This window comes from Tamandua tetradactyla, chromosome 2, assembly GCF_023851605.1.
Source record: "Tamandua tetradactyla isolate mTamTet1 chromosome 2, mTamTet1.pri, whole genome shotgun sequence".
NCBI lineage: Eukaryota > Metazoa > Chordata > Mammalia > Pilosa > Myrmecophagidae > Tamandua > Tamandua tetradactyla.
Genome location: NC_135328.1, coordinates 17,305,502 through 17,331,553, shown reverse-complemented (window position 1 = coordinate 17,331,553; position 26,052 = coordinate 17,305,502). Strand labels below are relative to the sequence as shown.

General features: G+C 36.3%; 2 protein-coding genes across 7 annotated transcripts in view; one reads left to right on the top strand and one right to left on the bottom strand.

Annotated features, from left to right (window-relative positions):
- Positions 1-15,279, bottom strand: part of INVS (inversin) — a 224,476-nt gene extending 209,197 nt beyond the window's left edge. For 4 of the 6 annotated variants that reach the window (XM_077140265.1, XM_077140261.1, XM_077140254.1 and 1 more), the window contains exons 1-2: positions 15,095-15,201; positions 12,075-12,204 (exon numbers count right to left, since the gene is read on the bottom strand). In XM_077140265.1, coding sequence (XP_076996380.1) covers positions 12,075-12,180 — 106 coding nt within the window. In that variant the 5' untranslated portion in view covers positions 12,181-12,204; positions 15,095-15,201. Of the gene's footprint in view, positions 1-12,074; positions 12,205-15,094 lie in introns of those variants that run through there. The other 2 variants (XM_077140262.1, XM_077140260.1) reach the window with 2 other exon arrangements.
- A 192-nt stretch (positions 15,280-15,471) lies between these two features.
- ERP44 (endoplasmic reticulum protein 44) overlaps positions 15,472-26,052 on the top strand; it is a 112,174-nt gene continuing 101,593 nt past the window's right edge. Inside the window, exon 1 of the mRNA XM_077140295.1 lies at positions 15,472-15,716. Within this exon, the coding sequence (XP_076996410.1) occupies positions 15,660-15,716 (57 nt within the window). The 5' untranslated portion in view covers positions 15,472-15,659. The remainder of the gene's footprint in view (positions 15,717-26,052) is intronic.

Here is a 26,052-nt window from a genome sequence, read left to right as displayed (position 1 = left end):
TCTCCATTTGGAGACTTCCTGATATTCTTGCAAGCAGTGGGGACAACTAAATCAATAGGCTGAGCCTTCAATCTTAGGGTTTGTTTATATGAAACTTATCCTGAAAAGGTTAGGCTAAGCCTACTTAAAATTAGATATAAGAGTCACCCCAGAGAACCTCTCTTTTTGCTCAGGTGTGGCCTGTCTCTCTCTCAGCCAACATGGTGGGTGAACTCACTGCCCTCCCCTTCTCTACATGGGACCTGACTCTCAGGGGTGTAAACCTCCCTGGCAATGTAGGACAGAAATCCTAGAATGAGCTAGGACTCAGCATCAAGGGATTGAGAAAAACCTTCTTGGCTGAAAGGGGGAAAAGAGAAATGAGACAAAATAACATGTCAGTGGCTGAGAGATTTCAAACAGAGTCAAGAGGTTATCCTGGAGGTTATCCTTATGTATTATATAGATATCCCCTTTTTAGTTTAAGGTCTATTAGGGAGGCTAGAGGGAAATGCCTGAAACTGTAGAGTTGTGTTACAGCAGCTATGTTTCTTGAAGATGACTGTATAATGATATAGCTTTCGCAATGTGACTATGTGATTGTGAAAACCTCGTATCTGATGCTCCTTTTATCTACTGTATGGACAAATGAGTAAAAAAATATGGATTAAAAATAAATACATAATAGGGGAAATGAATGTTAAAATAAATTGAGTAGACTGAAATACTAGTGATCAGTGAAAGGGAGTGGTAAGGGGTATAGAAAAAAAAGGAGGAACAAAGGTTAAAATATATTGAGCAGATAGAAATACTAGTGGTCAATAGAGAGACGAGTAAGGGGTATGGTTTGTATGAGTTTTTTCTTTTTATTTCTTTTTCTGGAGTGATGCAACTGTTCTAAGAAATGATCATGGTGATGAATATACAGCTATGTTATAATATTGTGAGGCAGTGATTTTACAGCAAGTATGGAATGTTCATATGTTAAGAATGCTCATGTTTGTATGTTGTTTTGTCAAAAAAAAAAAAAATCTCTGCACAAGAGTTCCAGTTTCACAACGGTCTTGTAAGCCCAAGAGTCTACTCTTCCATTGGATTACATAAAAATACTCTAGGGAGAAAAAAGTCCCACCACCCAAGCACTCTGAAAAGTAAACAAAAGCAGACAGATTGTGGAGAAGCCACCAATACGGGATTTTTAAAAAATTTTTTATTTATTTATTTATTTTTGCACAGTTTTATGCCAGGGGTTGGGCCCAATTGCAAAGTAACATTTTGATGATACCATTAGAAACCCTATACTACTGGCTGGAGGAACTAGAAAAAGGAGTGCTTCTGATTCAGAGAGTATAAGAGAAATAACAATTAGAAAACAAACAGCAAAATGGGATTAAGTGCAACTATCTTAATAATTACATTAAATGTTATTGTACTAATACCATTTTTCACAGATAAAATGTGCTCTAGTTTGCTACCTGCCAGAATGCAATATACCAGAAACAGAAAAGCTTTTAAAAGGGGGGATTTATGAAATTGCAAGTCCATAGTTCTAAGGCCATGAAAATGTCCCAACTAAAGGAAGGCTATAGAAATGTCTAAACTAAGGCATCCAGGTAAAAATACCTTGATTAAAGAAGGCCAATGATGTTCAGGATTTCTCTCTCATCTTGAAAGGCAAATGGCAAACATAGTGGCATCTGCTAGCTTTCTCTTGCAGCTTCTTGTCCCATGAAGCTCGCAAGGGGGTGTTTTCCTTCTGCATCTCCAAAGGTCTCTGGCTGCATGGACTCTGTCTCTCTTGGAATCTCAAGAGTTTTCCAAAATACTTCCTCTCTTAAAGGATTCCAGTAAAGTAATCAAGACCCACCTGGAATGGGTGGTGTCACATCTCTGTGGAGATAACCTAATCAAGTTTTCACCTACATTACTGAATAGGGATTAAAATAAATGGTTGTTCCCATAAAATTGGATTAGGATTGAAGCGTGGCTTTTCTAGGGTACATAAATTCTTTCAAACTAGCACAGTATGAAATATTGAAAATCAAAAAATTAAAAACTTTGTAACTGATAAGAGATCAAGCAATTCTCCAAATATAAAATCAATATACAAAAACAATGGTACCATGATGAGAGGTGCCAAGATGGTGCTTTAGCGAGGTCTGGGATTTAGTTCATCCTCCAGAGCAGCTACTAAATAGCCAGGAACAGCACAGAACAACTGCAGGGGCCACATCAGTGACCAGACACATAGCGTACCTTGGTCTGGACCAGCTGGACTGGTTGCCAAACCCCCAGAACTGTGAGTGCCCCAAGCCACGGCGGCTTTCTCAACAGAAACCATGGAGGCAAGAACAATGGGATGATATATTTAAATTACTAAAAGAGAAAAACTGTCAACCAAGAATTCTACATCCAGCAAAATTGTCCTTCAAAAATGAGGGAGAAATTAAAACATTTTCAGGCAAAAAATCACTGAGGGAATTTGTGATCAAGAGACTGGCTCTGTAAGAAATACTAAAGGGAGTACTAAAGGTAGATATGAAAAGTCAGAAGAGAGAGTTGTGGAGAAGAGTGTAGAAAGGAAGACTATCAGTAAAGGTAAAAAGAAGAAAAATTAGATATGACATACAAAATCCAAAAGGCAAAATGGTAGAAGAAAGTACTACCCATACAGTAATAACACTAAATGTTAATGGATCAAATTCCCCAATCAAAAGACATAAAAAACAGGACCCATCTATATGCTGTCTACAGGAAACACATCTTGGACCCAAGGATAAACATAGGTTGAAAGTGAAAGGTTGGGAAAAGATATTTCATGCAAATAACAATCAAAATAGAGCAGGAGTAGCTATACTAATATCCAACAAATTAGACTTCAAATGTAAAACTGTTAAAAGAGACAAAGGACACTATGTATTAATAAAAGGAACAATTCAACAAGAAGACATAACAATCATAAATACTTATGCACTGAGCCAGAATGCTTCAAAATACATGAGGCAGGGCAGGCCACGGTGGCTCAGCAGGCAAGAATGCTTGCCTGCCATGCCAGAGGACCCGGGTTCGGTTCCCGGTGCCTGCCCATGTAAAAAAAAAAAAAAATTGAAAAATACATGAGGCAAACACTGAAAAGAGAAACAGACGTATCTACCATAATAGTTGGAACTTCAATTCCCAACTCTCATCAATGGACAGAACATCTAGACAGAGGATCGATAAAGAAACAGATAATTTGAATAATACAATAAATGAGGTAGACTTAACAGACATTTATAGAATTTTATACCTCACAACAGCAGGACACACCTTTTCCTCAAGTGCTCATGGAGCATTCTCAAGGATTGACCATATGCTGGGTCACAAAGCAAGTCTCAATAAATTTAAAAAGATTGAAATCATACAAAACACATCCTTAGATCATAAAGGAATGAAGCTGGAAATCAATAATAGGCAAACTTCCAGAAAATTCACAAATATATGGTGCCTCAACAACACACCCTTAAACAACCAGAGGGTCAAGGAAGAAATTACAAAAGAAATCAGTGAATATCTGGAGGCAAATGAAAATGAAAACACAACATTTAAAAATTTATGGGGTGCAGCAAAAGCAGTGCTAAAAGGGAAATTTATTGCCCTAAATGCCTATACCAAAAAAGAAGAAAGGGCAAAAATTGAGGAATTAACTGTCCACTTGGAAGAATTAGAGAAAGAACAGCAAAATAACCCCAAAGCAATTAAAAGGAAAGAAAAATGAAGATTAGAGCAGAAATAAATGAAATTGAGAACATAAAAACAATTGAGAAAATCAACAAAAAAAGAGGTTGGCTCTATGAGAAAATCAATCAGATTGATGGACCCTTACAAAGGCTGACAAAAAGAAGAAGAGAGAGGATGCAGATAAATAAAATCAGAAATGGAAGGGGAGACATAACCACTGATCCCACAGAAATAAAGGAAGTAATAAGAGGAGTCTATGAAGAACTTTATGCTTATAAACTCAACAATGTAGATGAAATGGACAACTTTCTAGAAAGGCATGAACAACCAACATTGACTAGAGAAGAAACAGACGGCCTCAACAAGCCAACCACAAGTAAAGAAACTGAATCATTCTTTAAGAAGCTCCCCAAAAAGAAAAGTCCAGGACCAGATGGCTTCACACGTGAATTCTACCAAACATTCAAGAAAGAATTAGTGCCAATCCTGCTCAAACTCTTCAAAAAAATCGAAGAAGAGGGAAATCTACCTAACTCATTCTACGAAGCCAACATCACCCTTATACTAAAGCCAGACAAAGATATTACAAAAACAGAAAACTACAGACCAATCTCTCTAATGAATATAGATGCAAAAATTCTCGCAAATCGAATCCAGCAGCACATTAAAAAATTATATGCCATGACCAAGTAGGATTCATCCCAGGTATGCAAGGATGGTTCAACATAAGAAAATCAATTAATGTAATACACCATATCAACAAATCAAAGCAGAAAAACCACATGACCATCTTGATTGATACAGAAAAGGCATTTGACAAAATTCAACATCCTTTCCTGTTGAAAACACTTCAAAGGATAGGAATAGAAGGGAACTTCCTCAACATGATAAAGGGAATGTATGAAAAACCCACAGCTAAAATCATCCTCAATGGGGAAAAAACTGAAAATGTTCCCCCTAAGATCAGGAAAAAGACAAGGATGTCCACTATCACCACTGTTATTCAATATTGTGTTGGATGTTCTAGCCAGAGCTTTAGACAAGAAAAAGAAATACAAGGCATCAGAATTGGAAAGGAAGAATTAAAACTCTCACTGTTTGCAGATGATATGATTTTATAAGTTGAAAACCTCGAAAAATCCACAGCAAAACTACTAGAGCTAATAAATGAATACAGCAAAGTGGCAGGTTACAAGATCAACACTCGAAAATTTGTAGTGTTTCTATATACTAGTAATGAACAATTTGCGAGGGGAAAATCAAGAAAAAAATTCCATTTGCAATTGCAAGCAAAAGAATAAAATATTTAGGAATAAATTTAACTTAAGGGACTAAAGACCTATACAAAGAAAACTATAAGAAATTGTTAGAAGAAATCACAGAAGACCTAAATAAATGGTAGGACATACTGTGTTTATGGATTGGAAGACTAAATATAGTTAAGATATCAAGTCTACCTAAATTGATTTACAGATTCAATGCAATACCAGTTAAAATCCCCAAAACTTACTTTTCAGAAATAGAAAAATGAATAACCAAATTTATCTGGAAGGGCAGGGTGCTCTGAATAGCTGGAAATATCCTGAGAAAGAAAGATGAAGTTGGAGGTCTCACACTACCTGACTTTAAGGCATATTATGAAGCTACCGTGGTCAAAACAGCATGGTACTGTCATAAAGATAGATATACTGACCAATGGAATTGAATAGCATGTTCAGATATAGACCCTCTCATCTATGGACAATTGATCTTTGATAAGGCAGTCAAACCAATTCACCTGGGACAGAACAGTCTCTTCAATAAATGGTGCCTAGAGAACAACATATCTATGTGCAAAAGAATGAAAGAGGATCCGTATCTCACACCCTATACAAAAATTAACTCAAAATGGATCAAAGACCTAAATATTAGACCTAACACCATTAAAATGTTAGAAGAAAATGTAGGGAAATATCTTATAAATCTTATAATAGGAAGTGGTTTCCTAAACCTTACACCCAAAGCATGAGCATTTAAGAAATAAATAAATGGGAACTCCTCAAAATTAAACACTTTTGTGCATCAAAGAACTTTGTCAAGAAAGTAAAAAGGCAGCCTACATAATGGGAGACAATATTTGGAAATGAAATATTAGATAAAGGTCTAGTATCCAGAATATATAAAGAAATTGTTCAACTCAACTACAAAAAGACAGCCAACCCAATTACAAAATGGGAAAAAGACTTTAACAGACACTTCTCAGAAGAGGAAATACAAATGGCCAAAAGGCACATGAACAGATGCTCAACTTCCCTGGCTATTAGGAAAATGTAAATCAAAACCACAATGAGATATCATCTCACACTCATCAGAATGTCCATTATCAATAGAACAGAAAATGACAAGTGCTGGAAAGGATGTGGAGAAAGAGGTACACTTATTCACTGTTGGTGGGAATGTTAAATGGTACAACCGCTGTGGAAGGCAGTTTGGCAGTTCCTCAGGAAGCTAAGTATAGAACTGCCATATGTCCCAGCAATACTATTGCTAGGTATCTACTCAGAGGACATGAGGGCAAGGACACAAATGGACATTTGCACACCAATGTTTATAGCAGCATTATTTACAATTGCAAAGAGACGGAAACAGCCAAAATGTCCATCAACAGAAGAGTGGCTAAACAAGCTGTGATATATACATATGATGGAATATTATGCAGCTGTAAGACAGAATAAAGTTATGAAGTATGTAAGAACATGGATGGACCTTAAGGACATTATGCTGAGTGAGATTAGCTAGAAACAAAAGGACAAATACTGTATGGTCTCAGTGATATGAACTGACATTAGCGAATAAACTTGGAGAATTTCATTGGTAACAGAGACCATCAGAAGATAGACATAGGGTAAGATATTGGGTATTTGGAGTTGAAGGGATACAGATTGTGCAACAGGACTGATTGTAATTGTAAAAACTCAGAGATGGATAGCACAATAGTACCTAACTATAATACAATTATGTTAGAACACTGAATGAAGCTGAATGTGAGAATGATAGAGGGAGGAGGGTTGGGGGGCACAAATGAAATCAGAAAGAAAGATAGACGATAAAGACTGAGATGGTATAATCTAGGAATGCCTAGAGTGTATAATGACAGTGACTAAATGTACAAATTTAAAAATGTTTTTGCATGAGGAAGAACAAAGGAATATCATTACTAAAGGATGTTGAAAATAGATGGTAATATTTTAAAATTTTAACTTCTGTGTGAGACTAAAGCAAAAAATGTTTATTTGGTACAAAATTTATATTTTGACTAGTGCAGTTCCTGATACAACTTATGTGGACAGCTTAACTGAACACCATAAGTACATGGAACCTTGAGTAGGGAATAAGATTTTGTAGGTTTGTCCAGAGTGATGCCCCAATAAATTCCAGAGTGATTTGAACAGTGAGTAAAAAAATATTAACAAAGTCCCCTTGGGGGAATGGTGAGAAAGGGGGAAAATTCAACTTCCCCAAGTGGAGAATTCTTGATATTCTCACAAGCAGTGGGGACAACCAAAGCAATAGGCTTAGCCCCCTAACTTGGGGTTTGTTCATATGAAACTTAACCCCACAAAGGATAGGTCAAGTCTACTTAAAATTAGGCCTAAGAATCACCTTCAAGAGTTGCTCAGATGTGGTGTCCCTCTCCAGCCAACACAACAAGCAACCTCACCGCCCTCACCCTGTCTACGTGGGACATGACTCCCAGGGGTATAGACCTTCCTGGCAATGTGGGACAGAAATCCTAGAATGAGCTGGGACTCCGCATCAAGGGATTGAGAAAACCTTCTTGACCAAAACGGGGAAGAGTGAGATGAGACAAAATAAAGTGTCAATGGCTGAGAGATTCCAAACAGAGTCGAGAGGTTATTCTTACGCATTAAATAGATATCACCTTGTTAGTCAAGATGTAATGGAGAGGCTCGAAGGAACTGCCTAAAAATGTAGAGCTGTGTTCCAGTAGCCATGTTTCTTGAAGATGATTGTATAATGATATAGCTTTCACAATGTACTGTGTGATTGTGAAAACTTGTGTCTGATGCTCCTTTTACCTACCTCATCAACAGATGAGTAAAACATACGGCATAAAAATAAATAATAGGGGGAACAAATGTTAAAATAAATTTACTAGATTGAAATGCTAGTGATCAATGAAAAGGACGGGTAAGGGGTATGGTATGTATGAATTTTTTTCTGTTGTCTTTTTATTTCTTTTTCTGAATTGATGCAAATGTTCTAAGAAAGGATCATGATGACAAATATGCAACTATGTCATGATATTGTGAATTACTGATTATATATGTAGAATGGAATGATAATATGTTAAGAATGTTTGTTGTTATATTTTTTAAAATTAATTTAAAAATTGAAAAAATAATGGTACCTCTTTATATAAATAGTTAAAGAAAAATAAAATTACAGTAGTATCAAAATTTCAAGTACTTAGTAAGAAGTCTAACAAAAGATGTATAAGATTTCAGTATGAAAAATAATTTAAAATTAAAAAATTATAAAATTGAAAGACATTTAAAGGTTAAATAATAGAAAGCCAACCCTATTCATGGATTTGGAAGATTTAACATCATAAAAATATCCATTCTACCCAAAATGATTTTTAGATTCAATGTAAAGCAATAAAAAATAAAAGAAAAATATATAGCTTCTATTTGAGATGATGGAAAAGTTTTTGGTAATAGATGGTGATGCTAGCACAAAATTGTGAATGTAATTAACACCACTGGATTATGTATTTGAACATAAGTATAAAGGGAAATATCAAATTGTATACATGGGACTAGAATAAAATTTTAAAAAATTCCATGGAACTTCACAACACAAACAGTGAACCTGAAGTTAAACCACAGACTACAGTTAATTGTAAAATTATAAAAATGTGCTTTCATCAATTTTAACAAAAGTACCACACCAATGCAAGGTGTTAGTTAACAGGGTGGTATATGGTAATCCTGTTATGCTTGAATGTTCTGAAAATCTGCAACTTCTCTAAAAAAAAGTAAAATACAAAATTAAGATTTAATAGGTCTTTCTTTTAGGTTTGTGCCATATACATGTGTGTATCTGTGTAGAATCTGACATCTTATATGGAAATGCAAAAGTCCTATAATAGCCACAATAATCTGAAAGAAGAAGAAAGTTGGAGAATTCACACAGATATCAGGATTATTCTAATGCTACAGTAAGCAAGACAGCATGGTACTGGCAAAAAAGCAAGATAAGTATATCAATGGAACAAAATACCGATTAAGTATTAGACCTATGAATATCTGCTTACCTGATTTACCACAAAGTAGCACTAAAATCCAATGACAGAAAGGATGGCCTTTTCAATAAATGATTCTGTATCATTGGCTATCTATATGAAAATGTTAACCTTGACTTCCCTACCTCACATTATAACAGAAATTAAACGTGAAAGGTAAAAAGCAAAGTTTCCAAAAGTAAACATATAATATGTTCATGACTTTGTAGTTTGCAAAGATTTCTTAAACAGTACACGAAATGTACTAATCACAAAAGAAAACTTATTCTTTACTAAAATTAAGAGCTGTTAATCAAAAGACACGATTAAAGAGTGAAGAAGGAAGTCACAGACTGAGAAATATTATTCATAATACATTAGTGAATAGGACCGTGCAAAGGACTTCTATCTGGAATACAAATGTGTATATTTTTAAAGCCTCCTAAAATTAATAAGTATCCAGACAATCCTATTTTTTTTAAATGTGCAAAAGGTCTAACAGGTATTTCAGAAAAGATATCCTAATGGTCACAACGCATACACAAATTGTTCCACATCAGTCTCATCAGTAAATGGAAATCAAAGCCACAATAAGTTACGAGGGTTGGTCTCTGGAATGGCTCAAAATAAAAGGACCAATGACACCAATTGTTGGTGAAAGTGGGGCGCAACTGGAATTCTTCTCCTACATTGTTGATGGGAGTTGAAACTGGAACAGACACTTTGGGAAACTGTCAGTACTTTCTAAAGCTAAAAATATAACTGGAAACTTTTAAGGTCATAAAGAAAACAAAAGAAAAGCTTGAGAAATTGTTAAAGTATAGAGGAGCCTAAGAGCCATGATGACAAAATGTAATGTGATATTCTGGAAAGGATCCTAGAGCAGAAAAAGAACATTAGGTAAAAATTAAGAAAAAACAGAATAAAATATGGACTTGAGTTAATAATAATGTATCCAAACCATATTGGTTCATTAGTTGTGACAGATGTACCATATTAATGTTATCAACAGGGGAAACTGGGTACGGGTTATATGAGAACTCTCTGTACTATATTCATAGTTTTTCTGTATACCTAAAACTATTCTAAAAGTAAAAGTTTATTAAAATCAGAAAACAGTTCAGTGGTTCCTCAAAAAGTTAAACATAGAACCACCATATGACTTGGCATTCCACTTCTAGGTACTTCACAGAATTGAAAACAGGGATTTAGACTTATATTTATACTTGCAATGTTCACAGCAGCATTATTAACAATAGTCAAAAGGTGGACCCAACCCAAAGGTCCATTAGCAGCTGAATGGATAGGCGAAACGTGATGTATCCACACAATGGAAACACTATTCAGCACTGAAAGTGAATCAAATTCTGCTACATGCCACTACATGGATGAACCCTGAAAACTTCATGTTGAGGGAAATAATTCAGACACATAGGTACAGATCTGTATGAGTCCACTTACATAAAATAACAACAATATGCACACTCACAGAGACAGAAAGTAGAGTACAAGTTACTGGGACAGGGGAGAAGGAAGAAAGAGAATTTAAATGCATAAAGGGTGTGGGTTTCTGTTTGGAGTGATGAGAAAGTTCTGGAAACTCTGGGTAGTACAACACTGTAGCGTGTGATTAATCCCAATGAACTGTATGCTTGGCAGTGGTTGAGATGGGAGAGTTCATGCTACACAAGTGTTCCCACATGTAAAAAAGAGAGAGATTAAAGAGACAGTAAAAACTAAAGGCAATATGCAATTCTGAACTTGATCTAATAATAGAGGAAAACATGCTGAAAGGACATTATTGGGACATACATATTCTCAAATGTTCAGAAAGTAGAAAGATACATAGATGATTAGATAGAATGATATAGCAAATATGGCAAAACAAAAGTTGGCATATCTGGGTATGTGGCAAGAGATATTCTGGAGTTCTCTGCATGGGTTTTATATTATTTTTGCAACTGTCCTGTAAGTTAGAAATTTTTTCAAAATGAAAAGTTTACTAATACATATATGTGTGCATATATATATATATATATGCATATTTATATGTGTATATATATATACATACATACATATATACACACACACACACACACACACATACATACTATGGCACAGCAGTTCTACCTCTAGGCATATACTCGAGAGAAATGAGTACATATGCATAAAAATGTTCATAACAGTTTAATTTATAGCAACGAAACATTAGAAACAATACAACCATATATCAACAGAAGAAGGGATAAACTGTGGGATATTCATAGAAACGTGATACACAGCAAGAAAAAACAAGATACAGACAATACAACCTGTGTGAATTTCAAAGACATAATGATAATCAAAAAGAAGTCTGATACAAACAACCATACATATATTACATGATTCTATTTATATGGAGATCAAGAACAGACAAAACTAATCCATGGTGACAGAAGTCAAAAGAGTATGTGACAGAAGAACAGATAAAGAGAAGGGGCTTTAGCTGTATCCAAAACATTTAGAAATACATCTGAGGCAAATATGGCAAAATATTAACATTTATTAATATATAAATTTTATTTTGTAAAATAAAATTTTTAAAATAAATAAATTTTTTAATTTTATTTTGTATACTTTCTGACATGTTTAATGTATTTGATAATTAATACTATAAAGAAGCTGAAATTTTATAGTTCTTTGCCCTTCCTGGAAGACAGTGTTATGAAAGAAAAACATCTAGATAGTCATTTTGTTATAGTAACTTCATTATTTTATTAAGGATTTATTTAAGTTTCCTGGGAAACTCTCTATGTTTTCAAAGACCAAATGCTAGACTCTGTCATTACAAGGATGAATTCATTCCCTTGAAACCAGATTCAATGTAAAACACACAGATATTTCTCAACTACTTTTCACCTAATCCTAATCTGTATTTTTAAGTTTTAGGTCATAATTTATTTTGTGAACAAATGTTTGAACAAAATATAAGTGATAAATATTTCTTTGAAATGTATATAGAGATTGCAAATAAAAGTTTAGATGAACAAACTTCCTCAGGACAGATTATTTTTAAGGTTTCTTTTCTGTGTTTATGGGGATTGCTTACCCAGGATGAGCCTCTGAAGAGCACTCTTATCGCCATTAACTGCAGCAGCATGAACTTGAGATACTAGTGAGGAGCCAGTAAGGAGCAAGTTCTCTGATCTATTCATAGCCTTCTGAGGAACCAGAGCAACCTAAAACAATAAGTAAATGAGTGTATAAAGGAGAAATTTTCTGAAACTTGTCTCATCAGTTTTTAATACTCCTATCAAATGGATAGGTAACATGGCTTGACCAGACCCTTAGGAGTTTCGTCTTTTAAAGTCTCTTTGCCATTGAAGGCATGTTTCAAGCCCAAGTGTTGATGTCAAATATGTTCAATTAAAATGTAGAATAACCCACAGGTGACTTTGCTTTAACGAATAATCTCCCTTTTTCCTAAAAAACAAAATGGGGAATGTAATATAGTTTACTGGAAATATCTGGCCAGGATTAAAAAACAATCTATGGTTCTAATCTTAGAACTGCTATAATTTAGCAAAATTAGGTGACTCTTTGTACAAGTCACTCATCTGTAAAATGAGAGGGTTAGAAGCTTCTGAGACCCTTCTCAGGACAACCTGAGGTAAAAAAGAGTTAATCATTTAACATTGGGCAAAAGGCTCAAAAGTCACAGTGATTTCTAAGTTAGGACATACAATTTGATTCCACATAATACTGAACATTAGAACTGATATTGGTAATAAAGGTGATGACCAAGACCCACAAAAAAGGCTTTATTGTAAAGTCAGAATTAACTAGATTTAGGTGCTAAATTAAAAGGTACCCAGTTCTTTCTCTCATATCCACAAAAGATAAAATCTTTATTTGTTCTATCCTTGAGCCCTAAAGGGAAATATACCTAGCTTGAGCTCATGACCTTAGGACCTTACTTGGAATACCACATCATTACAATTAATCATGTTTCATTAAGGAAAATTTTGTTCTGCTTGGTGGTCTGATATAGTTAAAACCTTCTAGAAATGCAATCACTGCATAGGAAAATAGTGAATTCCTGTTCACAAATTCTTTATGCAGAGGCTGAACTATGTCAGAAATGCAGTAGGAAGAATTCAAATATCTAATGGGAAGGAAAGAGAGGCAGTTTCACCAATGATCTTAAACATCCTTTCCAAAGCTAAGATACTATAAGTTGTAAACTTGAATACCTACAAGGAGTAGAGAGACAAAAAGTGCAAAAAGTGTAAGAAGTCATAGGGATCCTGGCAAACCAGAACACGAATCTCTACCAAAAGAGCACAGCAATTAATCAGCTCCAGTTAATTGCTGCCATGAGGGAACGCAGGTCTTCTGATTTCAACAAAAAGCATGTTACTCCATTCTCTTTGGCTCCTGGGGTTCTAAGAGAGTTTTGTAAGAAAAAGCTATTATAGGTGATGAGCTGGTACTTGTGTTGTCATTGACAAGGATTATTAGTTCAAGTTCTGCCTTAGAGAAAAGGTATTACTTAATTATGGTAAAGTTCAGCTCTTCAAGTCTGTATTTTGCTGACAATTTGTGTTAACATGCTGGCAGAAAATATGGAAGAGGGTATTGTCAGACACTTCTGTCATAGCTGAGCTATTCAGAAGAATCACTGACATATGCAGGATTATATTAAAGTCACTTGAAAGAAGCTATAAAACAGGGGCAGGGGTGGAAATAGGGCAGCAGTCATTGCCCAGGGCTCTGAGAATTTTTGTTTAGAAGCAGTGTGCCCTTAGGCTATATCAGAAACCTGTCTTTCTGTAGATTATGAAAAATGAAGCTCACGAAGACCACATTCATTCGTTCAACAAGTTGAGAGCCAACTATGTGTTAGCACTGTTGTGAACTCTAAGATCTTTCACTTTAGATTCTGAGTGATAACGTTTGAGTAGCGTCACAAAAAATTCTTTTGTCCTTTCAAAAAAATTGCCAAAAATTAGATACAATAATTTATATATTTTTTCACCTCATAATCCTCGGCACTTAGTACAGTAACAGGTATATAATTGGTGCTCAGTAAATGTTTGTTGAAGGAAAGGTCATAGGCTGAGTGCTAAGTCCAGAGGGCAAGCAGGACCAAAGTTTAATTTCTTGGAGTAATGAGTTCATACTTTCTTTCAACTCTGTTTGGGCTCTGTCAGAGAGGTACATGAGTTATTTAGAGATAAGAGCACTGGACTAGGAACCCGTATCCATAAGAGCCTTGGCTCTGCAACTGATTCTGTCACCCTGGGAGAAGCATTGTCTGTCTCCTTCCCACACTTTACCTGTGTCCTTCGAAGCTCAATTTTTTTTTCTTAGGCAAATGTTTCTTGTGAATCATTTTTTGCAGAAGAAAAACCATTTTGTAAATTATAAAGTGCTTTAAATGCAAAAGTATCATCATGAAATAAGATAGTGTAATAAATGCTCTAATAATTATAACTGTACAGAACGACTGGTGCTGCAGCCACACGCAAAGAAAGAGTATTCAAATTAGTCCAAAGGGTTGGCTGTTCGGAAGTTTTCAGAGATGGGGATATTTGACAAGGCATTCCATAAGGAGAAGGAGATAAGGCCATTCCAGGCAGCAGGAAAGCTTGAGCAAAGGCTTGGGGTAGGGAAAGCACAAAAGCGCAGAGCTTAATACAGACTTTGTGGGGCCTGTAAGCCTGGCTGGGTGTTTGCAGGTGAGGCTTGAGGGCGACCCCGCGGGGCAAATGGATTACATCCCCGACTGCTTGGCCAAGGAATGTGGTAATGATCCTGTAGGAGTGATCCATGCAGTACTAACATTCCTCTCGCACAGAGCTGGTTTTCAGTCTACAATATGATTTCCCATCCCTTATCCTAGCCGATGGTATCTGCTCCTCACACAAACCCACAGGGATAACTTCGGATGCCATTGTCACATGTCACTGACACCCTGGAAGCGGCTCCAGCCTAATAATGCAGGAATAAGCGCAGAAAGAGGAGGCCAACCAGGGAGGCCCAGGCTAGGACCGCCGCGAGTCCGGGGCGGGGGCAGCGGGGTGTGGACGGACCGGAGCCTCCCCAGCCAGGCCCCCTCCTACTCACCCTCGCCTCCTCCAGGACTGATGTCCCGGGAGCGGCTCGGGAGGCACGACCCCCACCGGGCCGCCCCTCTTGCCACGCCGGGCCAACTACACCCGGCGGGGACAGACCCCCACAGCACCCAAGCCGCTGAGCCCTCTCAGAGGGCCGCCCTAGGCGCTCCACCGCACAGCCTTCTGGGAATTGTAGTTCCCATCCTCTGAAACAGAGGGACACCGGCCCTCAGCTCTTTGTATCCCAGAGGGCCCCGCGCGCAGAGGACTTGGAGGCTCTGTGTCGAGAGCCTGCCGGGAAAAGGAGTTCTGGATGTCCAATGCCGCGGCTTATGAGAAGAGGGTCAGGACTACATTTCCCAGTGTGCTCCGAGGTGGGTGGGACCCGGAAGTAAGGTTTGTGGGGCCTCTCTGGAAGTTGTCCGCCGTGTTCGCCGCTGGAGCTCCGGGTCGAGAGGACGAGGTGCCGTCTCCGCTGCCGCCGGCACCCGGAGCCCAGCCCTTTCCCAACCCACCCCAATCCAGCCCAACCCTAGCTGCCAGCGCTTGTCCCTGCCGCGGACCCTAGCGTTACCATGAATCCTGCGGTCTTCCTATCCTTACCCGACCTCAGATGCTCCCTGCTACTCCTGGTGAGTGAGGGAGGGAATGACAGACCTTTCGATAGAAGCGCGGATGGCCTCCCTCGTTCCGCGAGGGGAACCCTGCTTCCCCCATCCCAGCTGTCCTGTCTGTTCCTCCAGTGGCGAGGAGTGCACCCTTCCCTGTTGTCCCATTCTCGGCATCCATCTGTCGGTCTCCCAGGCCCGGGGTCCCCGAGGCCTGAGAATACATAGCCGGGGGTTGGGATCTGTAGCCCAGGAGAATTAGCTCCGGGTGAGAAAGAAGTGAAAGGGCCATGGTGGAGGAGCCCCTTCTTTCCCCGGAGTCCGCGGGTTGTTTCAGCCTCGTGGGCTCCTGGACTTGGTGGTGGTCCGAATCCAAAAGGGCATGGAATAGAACTCTTCCCCACCACCCTACCCCCACTCCGTTTGGGAAGGGTGTGTAGCCGACAGGTGCAGGGGTCGGGTGAATCTCACTCCAGAGCCCTGAAACGGTGCCCGGGTTAACAGAGACCTCTGTTGTGGCTTGATGCGATTGGTTAGGAACCCGGAACTGGAGACTGGTTAGGTGTCCGCTGGGGGATTTAGAGTTTAAAGCCTGACAGCCTCAGCTTGCACTTCCTTCGAATCTTGTTACACTCCCCCTTTCCCCATTGAAGCAGTTTCTTGTTCTTTATCTGCTGTGCTCCTGGTTGAAGAATACCAGGTCTACTCATTCCTTTAGTGAGCCTTATTAAAGTAATCTTTTTTAGATCCTCTTCTTCAGAGTACATCCTGAGTGTGCAACCTAAGTCAACAAGGCTTCAGTTCAAATTTACACAAAAGTGAAGGACAAACCCCATATGGCAAACATACATTTCATTGGGCTATTAGAATACAATATTTGAAAATGCTTTAATTATAATAGATTTTTAGAAAGTCAAGTTTAAGATCAAAGTTAGTGATTATTAAGTCAAAACCACTTTCTTTACAATTTAAGTAAAATACTTAAGTGACTCACAGGAAGTCATACAGCTGGTTACCAGCCAGAACTGGAACTAGTAACAAGTGTCTTGATTTGCAGGGTTGTTTATTCCACAATAACAGGCTAAATTTGTAGTATTTGTGCTTGAAATAACTTTTCTTTCTTTTTTAAAGTGGTATGGAGTCTGTATTCAAAAGCCATATATCTCACTTTTCAGAGAAAACTCACCGTAAAAAACTAAAATGGAATGTCAAAGTACTTTTGACACCTAAACATGGTAATATTAAATGATAGAATGTCTCATTGGCACTTCATATAAATAAATGTATAAAACCAGCTGTGAATCACTTCAGTGTGGAGGAACAGCTGCCGGCTGTTTCTTGGTGATTTCTTTATACACTGGTTCTTTTTTCCTTCTAGGAGTATTGGAATAATACTCATCATTACTAGAGACCACTAGATAGATGGTCTCTCTTCCTAAGGAAGTGAGATATTTTCTTCCTCCATAAAATGCCCTATATTAGGAGTTGTCTGACAGAAGTTACTTTTTAGTTACCAAAAAGTGTAGAGGGCAAACAGTTAACAGATTGAAAAGAAAATTTGAAACATTGAATAAGAAAATTACATTAGTTACACGTTCTTGAAATGGTATATTGGTTATAGAGCTAAATTTAAGACGGTGAAAGATTTTATTTGGAATAGATCATTCTTGTTACAGAAAACTTACAAATCTTCATAAGTATAAAAAAGAAGAAAAAAGTTCTTAATAGTTCTTCAATCTAGTTAACATTTTGTGTATTGTATTTATCTCTTGAAGCAAATGTAGGGGACTAGAAACTTAGAAGATATTTTAGAAGGGTACCTGTAAATATGACTGGTCTGGAAAATAAAGCCCCAGAAAAGGTTTAATAAACTAGAATTACAAGTTAGACTAGATCAATTTTGAACATAGTGGTTTACCAATGTGTTTTTTTGTTTGTTTGTATGCTGTGTAGTGGGGGTCACAGTTCATTCTTTTTACATGGGAAAATCCCATTATCTTTATGGTGGGCAAGAATTCTACCACTGAATTACCCATGCACCCCTTCAATGTGGTTTTAGTAATCATATACTAGTTAGGAAGTATTTATGAAACATCTATCCTATTAAGTCCCAACTTTGAGTTACTTACCTAACTGGTAATTCTGACTTAGTGATGGAACCTGTTTACTCAATAGTCCACATGACTAAAAATACATTCTTATATTGCTTATTGTAATATCTTCTTTCTTTCAACTTCCCCTTCAAGTTCATCCTGTTTCATATGCAGCTATAGAACATCCACGTTTCCACCCAGCTTAAGTCATCATTTTTCCTTAAATGTTCTGCTCTCAAAACCCATGTGCTGTCTTGTTACAGTGAGTTTTTTCATGCAAATTATACCTCAACCCTAGAGAACTGGACCTATTCAAACTTAATGATAGAACAGTTACAGTAGAAACATAATCCTAAACTTCTGGAGACAAGTAACTGACTTTTTTTTAATCTCAAAAGCACTTTGAAACATATTATTCTGCCTAAAAAGCCTGTCTGGGTGGATGACTAAACACAAAAGCTCAATGTGATAACTTTTTTTCCTGGGTTTTCTTTTCCTCCTTTTATTTATAAGTCAGGATTTTAGAGAATGAGGGTTTTTTGTTTTTTTTTAATTTTATGCTTGCTTTAGGAAACAAAATTTATTTGTTTATTTATTTATTTAAGATCCACTGAATTTGCAACGTATTTTGGACAAATTGAATTAGTATAGATACCCTAATTTTGGTTAAATCAGAAGAGAGATTTGAATCGCCTGACAAATACAATGAGGCCTTAATCCTCCTCTACCTGTTATAGATCTCACTGTATGTATTTTTTCTATTGTGGTTTGGATTGATCCATTAGATGTGTGATTAATTACAACTCTGAACTTTGTGTAGTTATAGCTCTGAACTACTATACACTAAGTTTATATAATCTATACCCCCAAACTGCACATCATAATTATAGATGGTTAGAATGCTGGGGACCATAGTGATTCTCTTCTAAAGCCCCAGTGTATAAATATCTGGATTGGGAAGTTGCTTCCTAATTGGGTGTGTTTTTAAGGAAAGCTACTTGAATCAGAGCAGAGCACCTTCCCAGATATATCATGGCATAATTTTTTCATTTCACTGTGTGACAATCATTACCTGGCAGCTTATAGGATAAGTTAAAGGCGCATTCCATTTATTACTCTAATCAAGGAGTAAGTTACTGATTATTAATCAGCCTTTTTTTTCCAGTCTATCTCAGATTTATTCTGGATTAAAAGTTATTTCCTCTCCTTTAATTAATTAATTATCTCTGAGCATTGCTCTTCCTGTGTTGGTTGTGTACAAAGCTTTTGAGAAGGTGAGATAAGAAAAATATGACTAAATTGAAATGAAATGGTTTCTATGTACTAACTTCTTCTGAGGTTCAGAGATTTGTAACACAGCAATCCAGTTGCTTTATGGAAGATATTTCTCTCATTAATCTCTTGATGATTGCATATTTACAGATCATAATTTATTCCTACTTTTATTTGCTCTGTGTCTGGACACTTGTGACTTTAGCCATTGTTGCTTCTGGTTGGTTCAATATTTACAGGAAGCCAAAAAAAGTTTTGTTAAGCGAACTAAGAAAATAGAAAGCTAAATAGACATATATTTAATTAAAATCTTTATAAGTAACTTTCTAAGTAGTTATAATAGAATTCAGAGGTGTCAGTGTTAGCAGTTATTGCCAATAGTGAATATAGATTCTAGTCTTCAAGAAGAGTACTTTTGGAGGAATGTAATTCCATTGATATCTAGATGAATTATTTATCCAGTTGATGTGATTTAGAGGTTCAAACAACCTGGCTGCAGATTAGAATGGGGCAGTTTTGAGATAATGATCTCAGATGTTGGTTTTAAAAAGTAGTTCTTCAGGTGATCGTTTTCTTTTTTTTTTTTTTTCCTTTAGTGTAACTCTCTTAAAGATAAGAATTAAAAACCAAACAAAAATCCAGAATACTATTATCACATCTGGAAAATTAACATAAGTTATAGTTGTGTATTCCTTTATATCATTAATTATGTGTCATTGTTTGGATTTTCCTGATTTAAGTTTTGTTTGTTTTTTAAACAAATTGTTCAGAGCAGAAACCAAATGAGTTCATCCGTTCATATTGCTTCATATGTCTCCTATAAAGCTTTTTTAATCTATAGACTCCCTTCTCCATGTCATTCCTTCTCCCTTATAATTTATTTGTTGAGGAAATTTCTTGTATCCTCTGCCTTGTAGAGTTCCCCACATCCTGGATTGTTTTCCTTGTAGTGTGGTTTTGTGTGGTTTTCTGTCCCTTGTGTTTCCTATAAGCTTGTAATTAAATTTATATGATTTTTAATTATTAACTCAACACATACTTAAATTCATTTATTTCATTTAGTTTTCAAATTTTGGAGTTTTTAAAATTAATTTTTTTGTTTTATAATTATATAAAATTTACTGCTTTGAAAGCCAGATCTGTAAAAGCAGATTGTATTTGGAAGTCTAGCTTTTCTGCCTGTCTCCTCTGCTTTCTGATCTCCCTCTCATTATAGGGAACCTTATATAGTTCCTTTTCAATTTTATGGCCTTTCCTTCCTTCCTTTTTTTCTTAAATATGAGCAAGCTATCATTTATGTATTTATGTATGTTTGTCCTTCCCTTTGATAAACTGTAGTATATTATACACCCTTTCTCTCCCTTGGGTTTTTTTTTCTTTCAGCTAAAAATTTGTCCTGGTGATTGGGATTGAAGTATTCCTTACATCTTTTTAAATCATTTACTACTTCATTTGTAGGTGTATCAGTTCAGTATTATTCTGTTCTTTTACTGTTACAAATAGTTTTTCAAAGAATATATGGTACATGTATCTTTCCATATTTTTGCTAGTGTATCTTTGGGATAAAATTCCTGTAAGTGAGGTTGTCGGGGCAAAAGATAAATGTTTAGGTAATTTTGTAGTTGTTGTAGACATTACAAAATTCCTCCCTACAGGGGTTGTGCCATTTTGCTATCTCAACAACAATGTAACGGTTTCCCTATGACCTTGGTAATATAAAGATTAGGTGTATATGCGGATTTCAAGGTGAGTAATGGTAGCTCAGTGTATTTTTTTTTAACTGAGATATTGTCACACATGATACATCCATCCAAAGTATACAATCAGTGGCTCACAGTATCATTACATAGTTGTGTATTCATCACCATGATTATTTTTAGAACATTTGCATCACTCCAGAAAAAGAAATAAAAAGAAAAAAGAAAACCCATACTTCCCATACCCCTTACCCCTCCCTCTCATTGACCAGTATTATTGCAATTTTTTTACACCTTATCTCCCTTAGTACTTATTTTTTGTCCTTATGTTTTTACTTATCTGTCCATACCCTGAATAAAGGGAGCATCAGACACAAAGTTTTCACAATCACACGGTCACATTGTAAAATCTATACAATCCTCTTCAAGAATCAAGGCAACTACAATACAGTTGAACAGTTTCAGGTACTTCCCTCTAGCCACTCAAATATACCATAAACTAAACAGGGATATCTATAGAATAGCCTAAGGAATAACCTCTAGGATAACCTCTTGACTCTGTTTGAAATCTCTCAGCCACTGAGACTTTATTTTGTCTCATTTCTCTCTTTCTCTTTTTGGTCAAGAGGGCTTTCTCAATCCCATCATGCTGGGTCCCTGACTCATACCTGGGAGTCATGCCCCATGTTGCCGGGAAGATTTACACCCCTGGGAGTCATGTCCTACATAGGGGAGGAGGGCAGTGAGTTCACCTGCCCAGTCAGCTGAGAGAGAGAGAGTCCACATAGCTCAGTGTATTTTAATTTACATGTCTATTATGAGTGCTGTTGAGTTTTTTTAAGTTTAAAGGCGATTTGCATTTCTTTTTTCTGTGTACTTTGTTCCTGTCCCTAGCCTAGTTTTCTATAGGATTGTTGCTCTTACATTTTTAGTGCACTCTTTTGCTCTCACGCTCCCCATCTCTCTCTCTCTCTCTCACACACACACACACACACACACACACACACACACACACACACAAATGATTATTAACCCTTTCTCACCTTAGTCGATTCTAAGCTGCAGTCAGGGTTTAGAGGCACTGGAATACACCAAACTGTCTAACTGAATTCAGTAATGTGTCAGATTGGTTACAACTTATAAAAGTCTTGGAGAGGATGTCTAATTTCCACAGTTGTTGACAATCTTTTATTTTTGATAGCATTTTGGTAGTTCAACCTTAGATACACGCAGTATGATTTACTTCATCTTAATATATTTAGGTTCTTGGTTATTTCCAGTTTTTCCCAGTTATAGACAATAGGCAAAAGATATACTAAATGATGTTGACTGAAGATCTCCAAAAAACCCTCAGATTACCTTCCTAGAATTGGATTTCTTGGATCATATAATATGCCTATTTATGATTTCTGTTACACTGAACCTAGTTGCCCTACTGAAAAGTTGTGCAAATGTTTATGCCTACCCACAATTTATGAGTATGCCTCCTTCCTTATACCCTCATCAGCAGGGTGTGTTTTGTAATTTATATCAATTTGATAGACCACAGTAGTGTCTGATTTTAATTTATGCTTCATTGATAGACCACAAGTAGTGTCTGATTTTAATTTATGCTTCATTGAATACTTTTTTTTGTAGTTGTGGCCATTTATATTTCTCTGTATGTATTTCTTGTTCATGTCATTTCCCCCTTTTCAAAGAAATGTTTTACTTTTATTTCCTTCTGTGATTCAGAATAGACTTTAATTGATTAGTACAATTCAAGATATTCTTATAAGATACAGCTTAAGGGATAACGGAAGATATTATTTCTTTGTCATTTCATTTTGCGTCCATTTAAGAGGCAGCATGAAGAATACTGGTCTAGATGTTAGGACTCCTGTATCCAAGTTCTAGTTCTTCCATTTACTTACCGCTTGGATAAATTACTTATTTCTTTTTTTAGTTTATAAAGTAAGCATATTGAATTCAGAGATTTAGTGTTTCTTTATGTATTCTGTCCTGTTTTTAAAAGGTGTAACTCTAACCCTTCCCAATTAAAAACTCATTATTTGATTATTTCCTCAGATCTGCTAGGTTTTTTTTTCCCCAGCAAGTTGCAGATCTGTGCCCCTCACCACAGTGAGGAAAGCATTCTTTGATCACACCTTTTCTAATACTGACCATTGCTATGTTCTGTTTTACCTAACCAAGAAAGTGGTTAAAAAGTTTGACTTTTCACAGCATTTATTGCTCTTTAGTCTACCTTTGATTCCATAGAGAGGAACTATCTCTGGCCTGGATGGTAGGAACTTAACCTATATCATTCTTTCCTTTCTCCCCCATCATTTTAGCACCTTTTTGTTCTCTGCAATGGAAGAGAGAAAGATGATTGAGATGCATGTCATGCCTCAGAGCAGTTTATAATTCAGTTTGGGAGAATGTGGATGTGTGCGTGTGTACGCACGTGCGCATGTGTATCTGTGAATATATATATTTATTTAGATTACCAAAAGAAAAGCAACAGGTATCCTAAGGTATAAATTGTGTTGTAGATCTCTGCTACTCAAAAGTATGGTTGTGGGCCGAGACATCAGCATTACTTGGGAGCTTCTTCCAAAAGGCCCAAGTCCAGGCTTCCTGAATCAGTTTGCATTTTAACAATATACCCAGGTGATTCATATGCATGTTAAAGTCATTAATGTTTGGAAGAAGCAGAAATTATTTCTCAGTGGGGGAATCAGAAGTCTAGGAGAGAGATGATTTTGAATAGGGCCTTAAAATGTTAGATTGGTTAATTTTTAGTCCTGAATAGAATGAAAAAAGTGCTGTAATAATGAGTCTTTTAGATGAACTGAATACTACATGGTTTTTTGTTTGAAAAATCCTTGCTGTCTGACCTGTTGACATGGCTAGATGTCAGAATTGGTCCTAAAGAAACTGACAAACCCTTTGGCCAGTTTCCATTAAAACAGCTCAGTATCAATTTTGCCAAAATAAAAATCGTAGTCTTTAGTGGATTCTTACCAGCAATCATATTTACAGTAATAAGTAACCCTATTAAGTAGGGGAGAAAAAAAGCCTTTTTGTAGAGTATCTTGTGTAATGCCATGGGTCTCAGGTCTTGGTTCTGTCCTTATAAAGTCTGTAATCAAATTCTAACTGCTTTGATTTCCATGGTGATTTTTGGTTCAATATCTCTAAAATCCCTCCAGCCCGTGATTTTATCATTATGGAACCTCATTATGTAGAACCTATTATATTAGGCTCTTAATTTAGTGTCACTGGAGTTTGTAGACCCAAGCATTACTAATAAAGAAAAGCAGTGGGGCAGAGGGGAAGGAAACCATCTCCGGAAACATTCTGGTACTATATGAGCTAAAGGAAACTATAGGCTGAATAGTAGAGTGCCAATACTTTTTTCCCTGTCTTCCTTGATTTTGTCACAGTGGAATCTTTTCTAATTGAGTTTAAGAGATTTTAGAAGGAAGTCTCTAGGAATCAGAAAAGTTCTTCACCCTGGGAAAAGGGAATGGAAGTTCTGTTTTTTTTCTGAGGGACTCTCCCTTTAGTGTACTGCTCAGTTCAGCAACGAGAGGGATTTCAGAACTGTGAATGGACCGTCTTCACTTGTAATGACTGAAGTTACAGCTGTGCTATAAGTTTAACTTAATTAAAATTAAGCAAAATAAAACATTCCATTCCCCAGTTGTAGTAACCACATTTCAGTTGCTCACTAGCCACTTGTGACTATTGTATTGAACAGCTCAGATTATGGAACGTTGATTTCTTCATCACAGAAATGCCAGTGGTAGTGCTGGTCTAGAGCGTCACTCTTGCTGCCTGTCTTAGAAACCGAGATAAAAGTGAAGTAAAAAATGAGGAAAATACTTCAAATAGTATTTCCAAGCTTGTAAGGATCATACATCCTGGCTGTCCAAGAAACAGCAATAATCTGGAAATGTGAGTAATCATTGGTGAGTACAGATTTGGTTATTGGTTGCCTGAGATCAAATTTAGGGAGGCATCAGAGAATACTAGTTAATATTAGAAGATAAGAGTTTGGGTGTTAATGTTGATTTTTCCACTAGATCACAAGGTCACTTAGGACAAGTAACTTTCCTTCTTAAAGCCTTAGTTTTTTTGGGTGAAAACTGAGCAGGATAGAATGGGCTATTTCTTCCTGTTCTAATGGAATGTTAATGTGTCTCTGGGATTTGAGGTCCTGCAGTTTGTCTCTGGTAAAATTGCAAGATAAATATTTTTAAGAACATACCTACATATAGTGTATGAGAGTGGCTAGAGGGAAGTACCTGAAACTGTAGAGTTGTGTTCCAGGAGCCAAGTTTCTTGAAGATGATTGTATAATGATATAGCTTTTGCAGTGTGACTGTGTGATTGTGAAAATCTTGTGTCTGATGCTCCTTTTATCTACAGTATAGACAGGTGAGTAAAAAATACGGATAAGAAATAAATAATAGGGAGAACAAAGTTAAAATAAATTGAGTAGAATGAAATACTAGTGGTCAATGAGAGGGACAATGTATAAGTTTTTTATTTTTTATTTCTTTTGCTGGAGAGATGCAAATGTTCAAAAAAATGAATATGATGATGTATACACAATTATTTGATGATATTGTGAGCCATTGATTGTAACCATGTCAAGAATGTTTGTATCTCAAGAATGTTTTTGTGTTTGTTGTTTACAATAAAAATATTTTTTTAAAAAAAAGAACATACCTACATTTTAATTGGTAAAATTACCTGTAAAAATATGGCCTGTTTGATATGTTGTGCTTTGCTTAGGTATCAGAAGGTTACTCATGCCTGCAATGTGATCTTCTGATTTGATAAATTCATAAACTAGTGTGCATCTCTTTTTGCTTACTCAAAAATTACCCAGAAATTAAATGAACACATGAAGACAGACTAATATTTGTCTGTTAAAAAGCAATTTTCTAAAAAGCTTGAGCCAACTCTAAAATATGAAGAAAGTGTGATTTAGTAATAGAGTATACATATCATGAATAAGTCTTCAAAATAAAATACCAGTGAAAATTTCTTGACTCTTTGGGCAAGATACTCTGACATTACATGCCTGCTGTTTAACTGTTTTGTTTTGTTTGAAGTTTTGATAACTGTAGGAGAAAATGTCAAATTTTAAAAATGATCAGTACAGCATTAATTTCTATCACTTGACTAAAAGAACAGCTTCAACTGTAGGATAAATATTGTGATCCAGTGTTATCCTAAGAGAAGAAATTCGGACATTCTTAGTTCCTTTGACTTTCATAAACAAGGTTTGTCCAGTTACTGTAA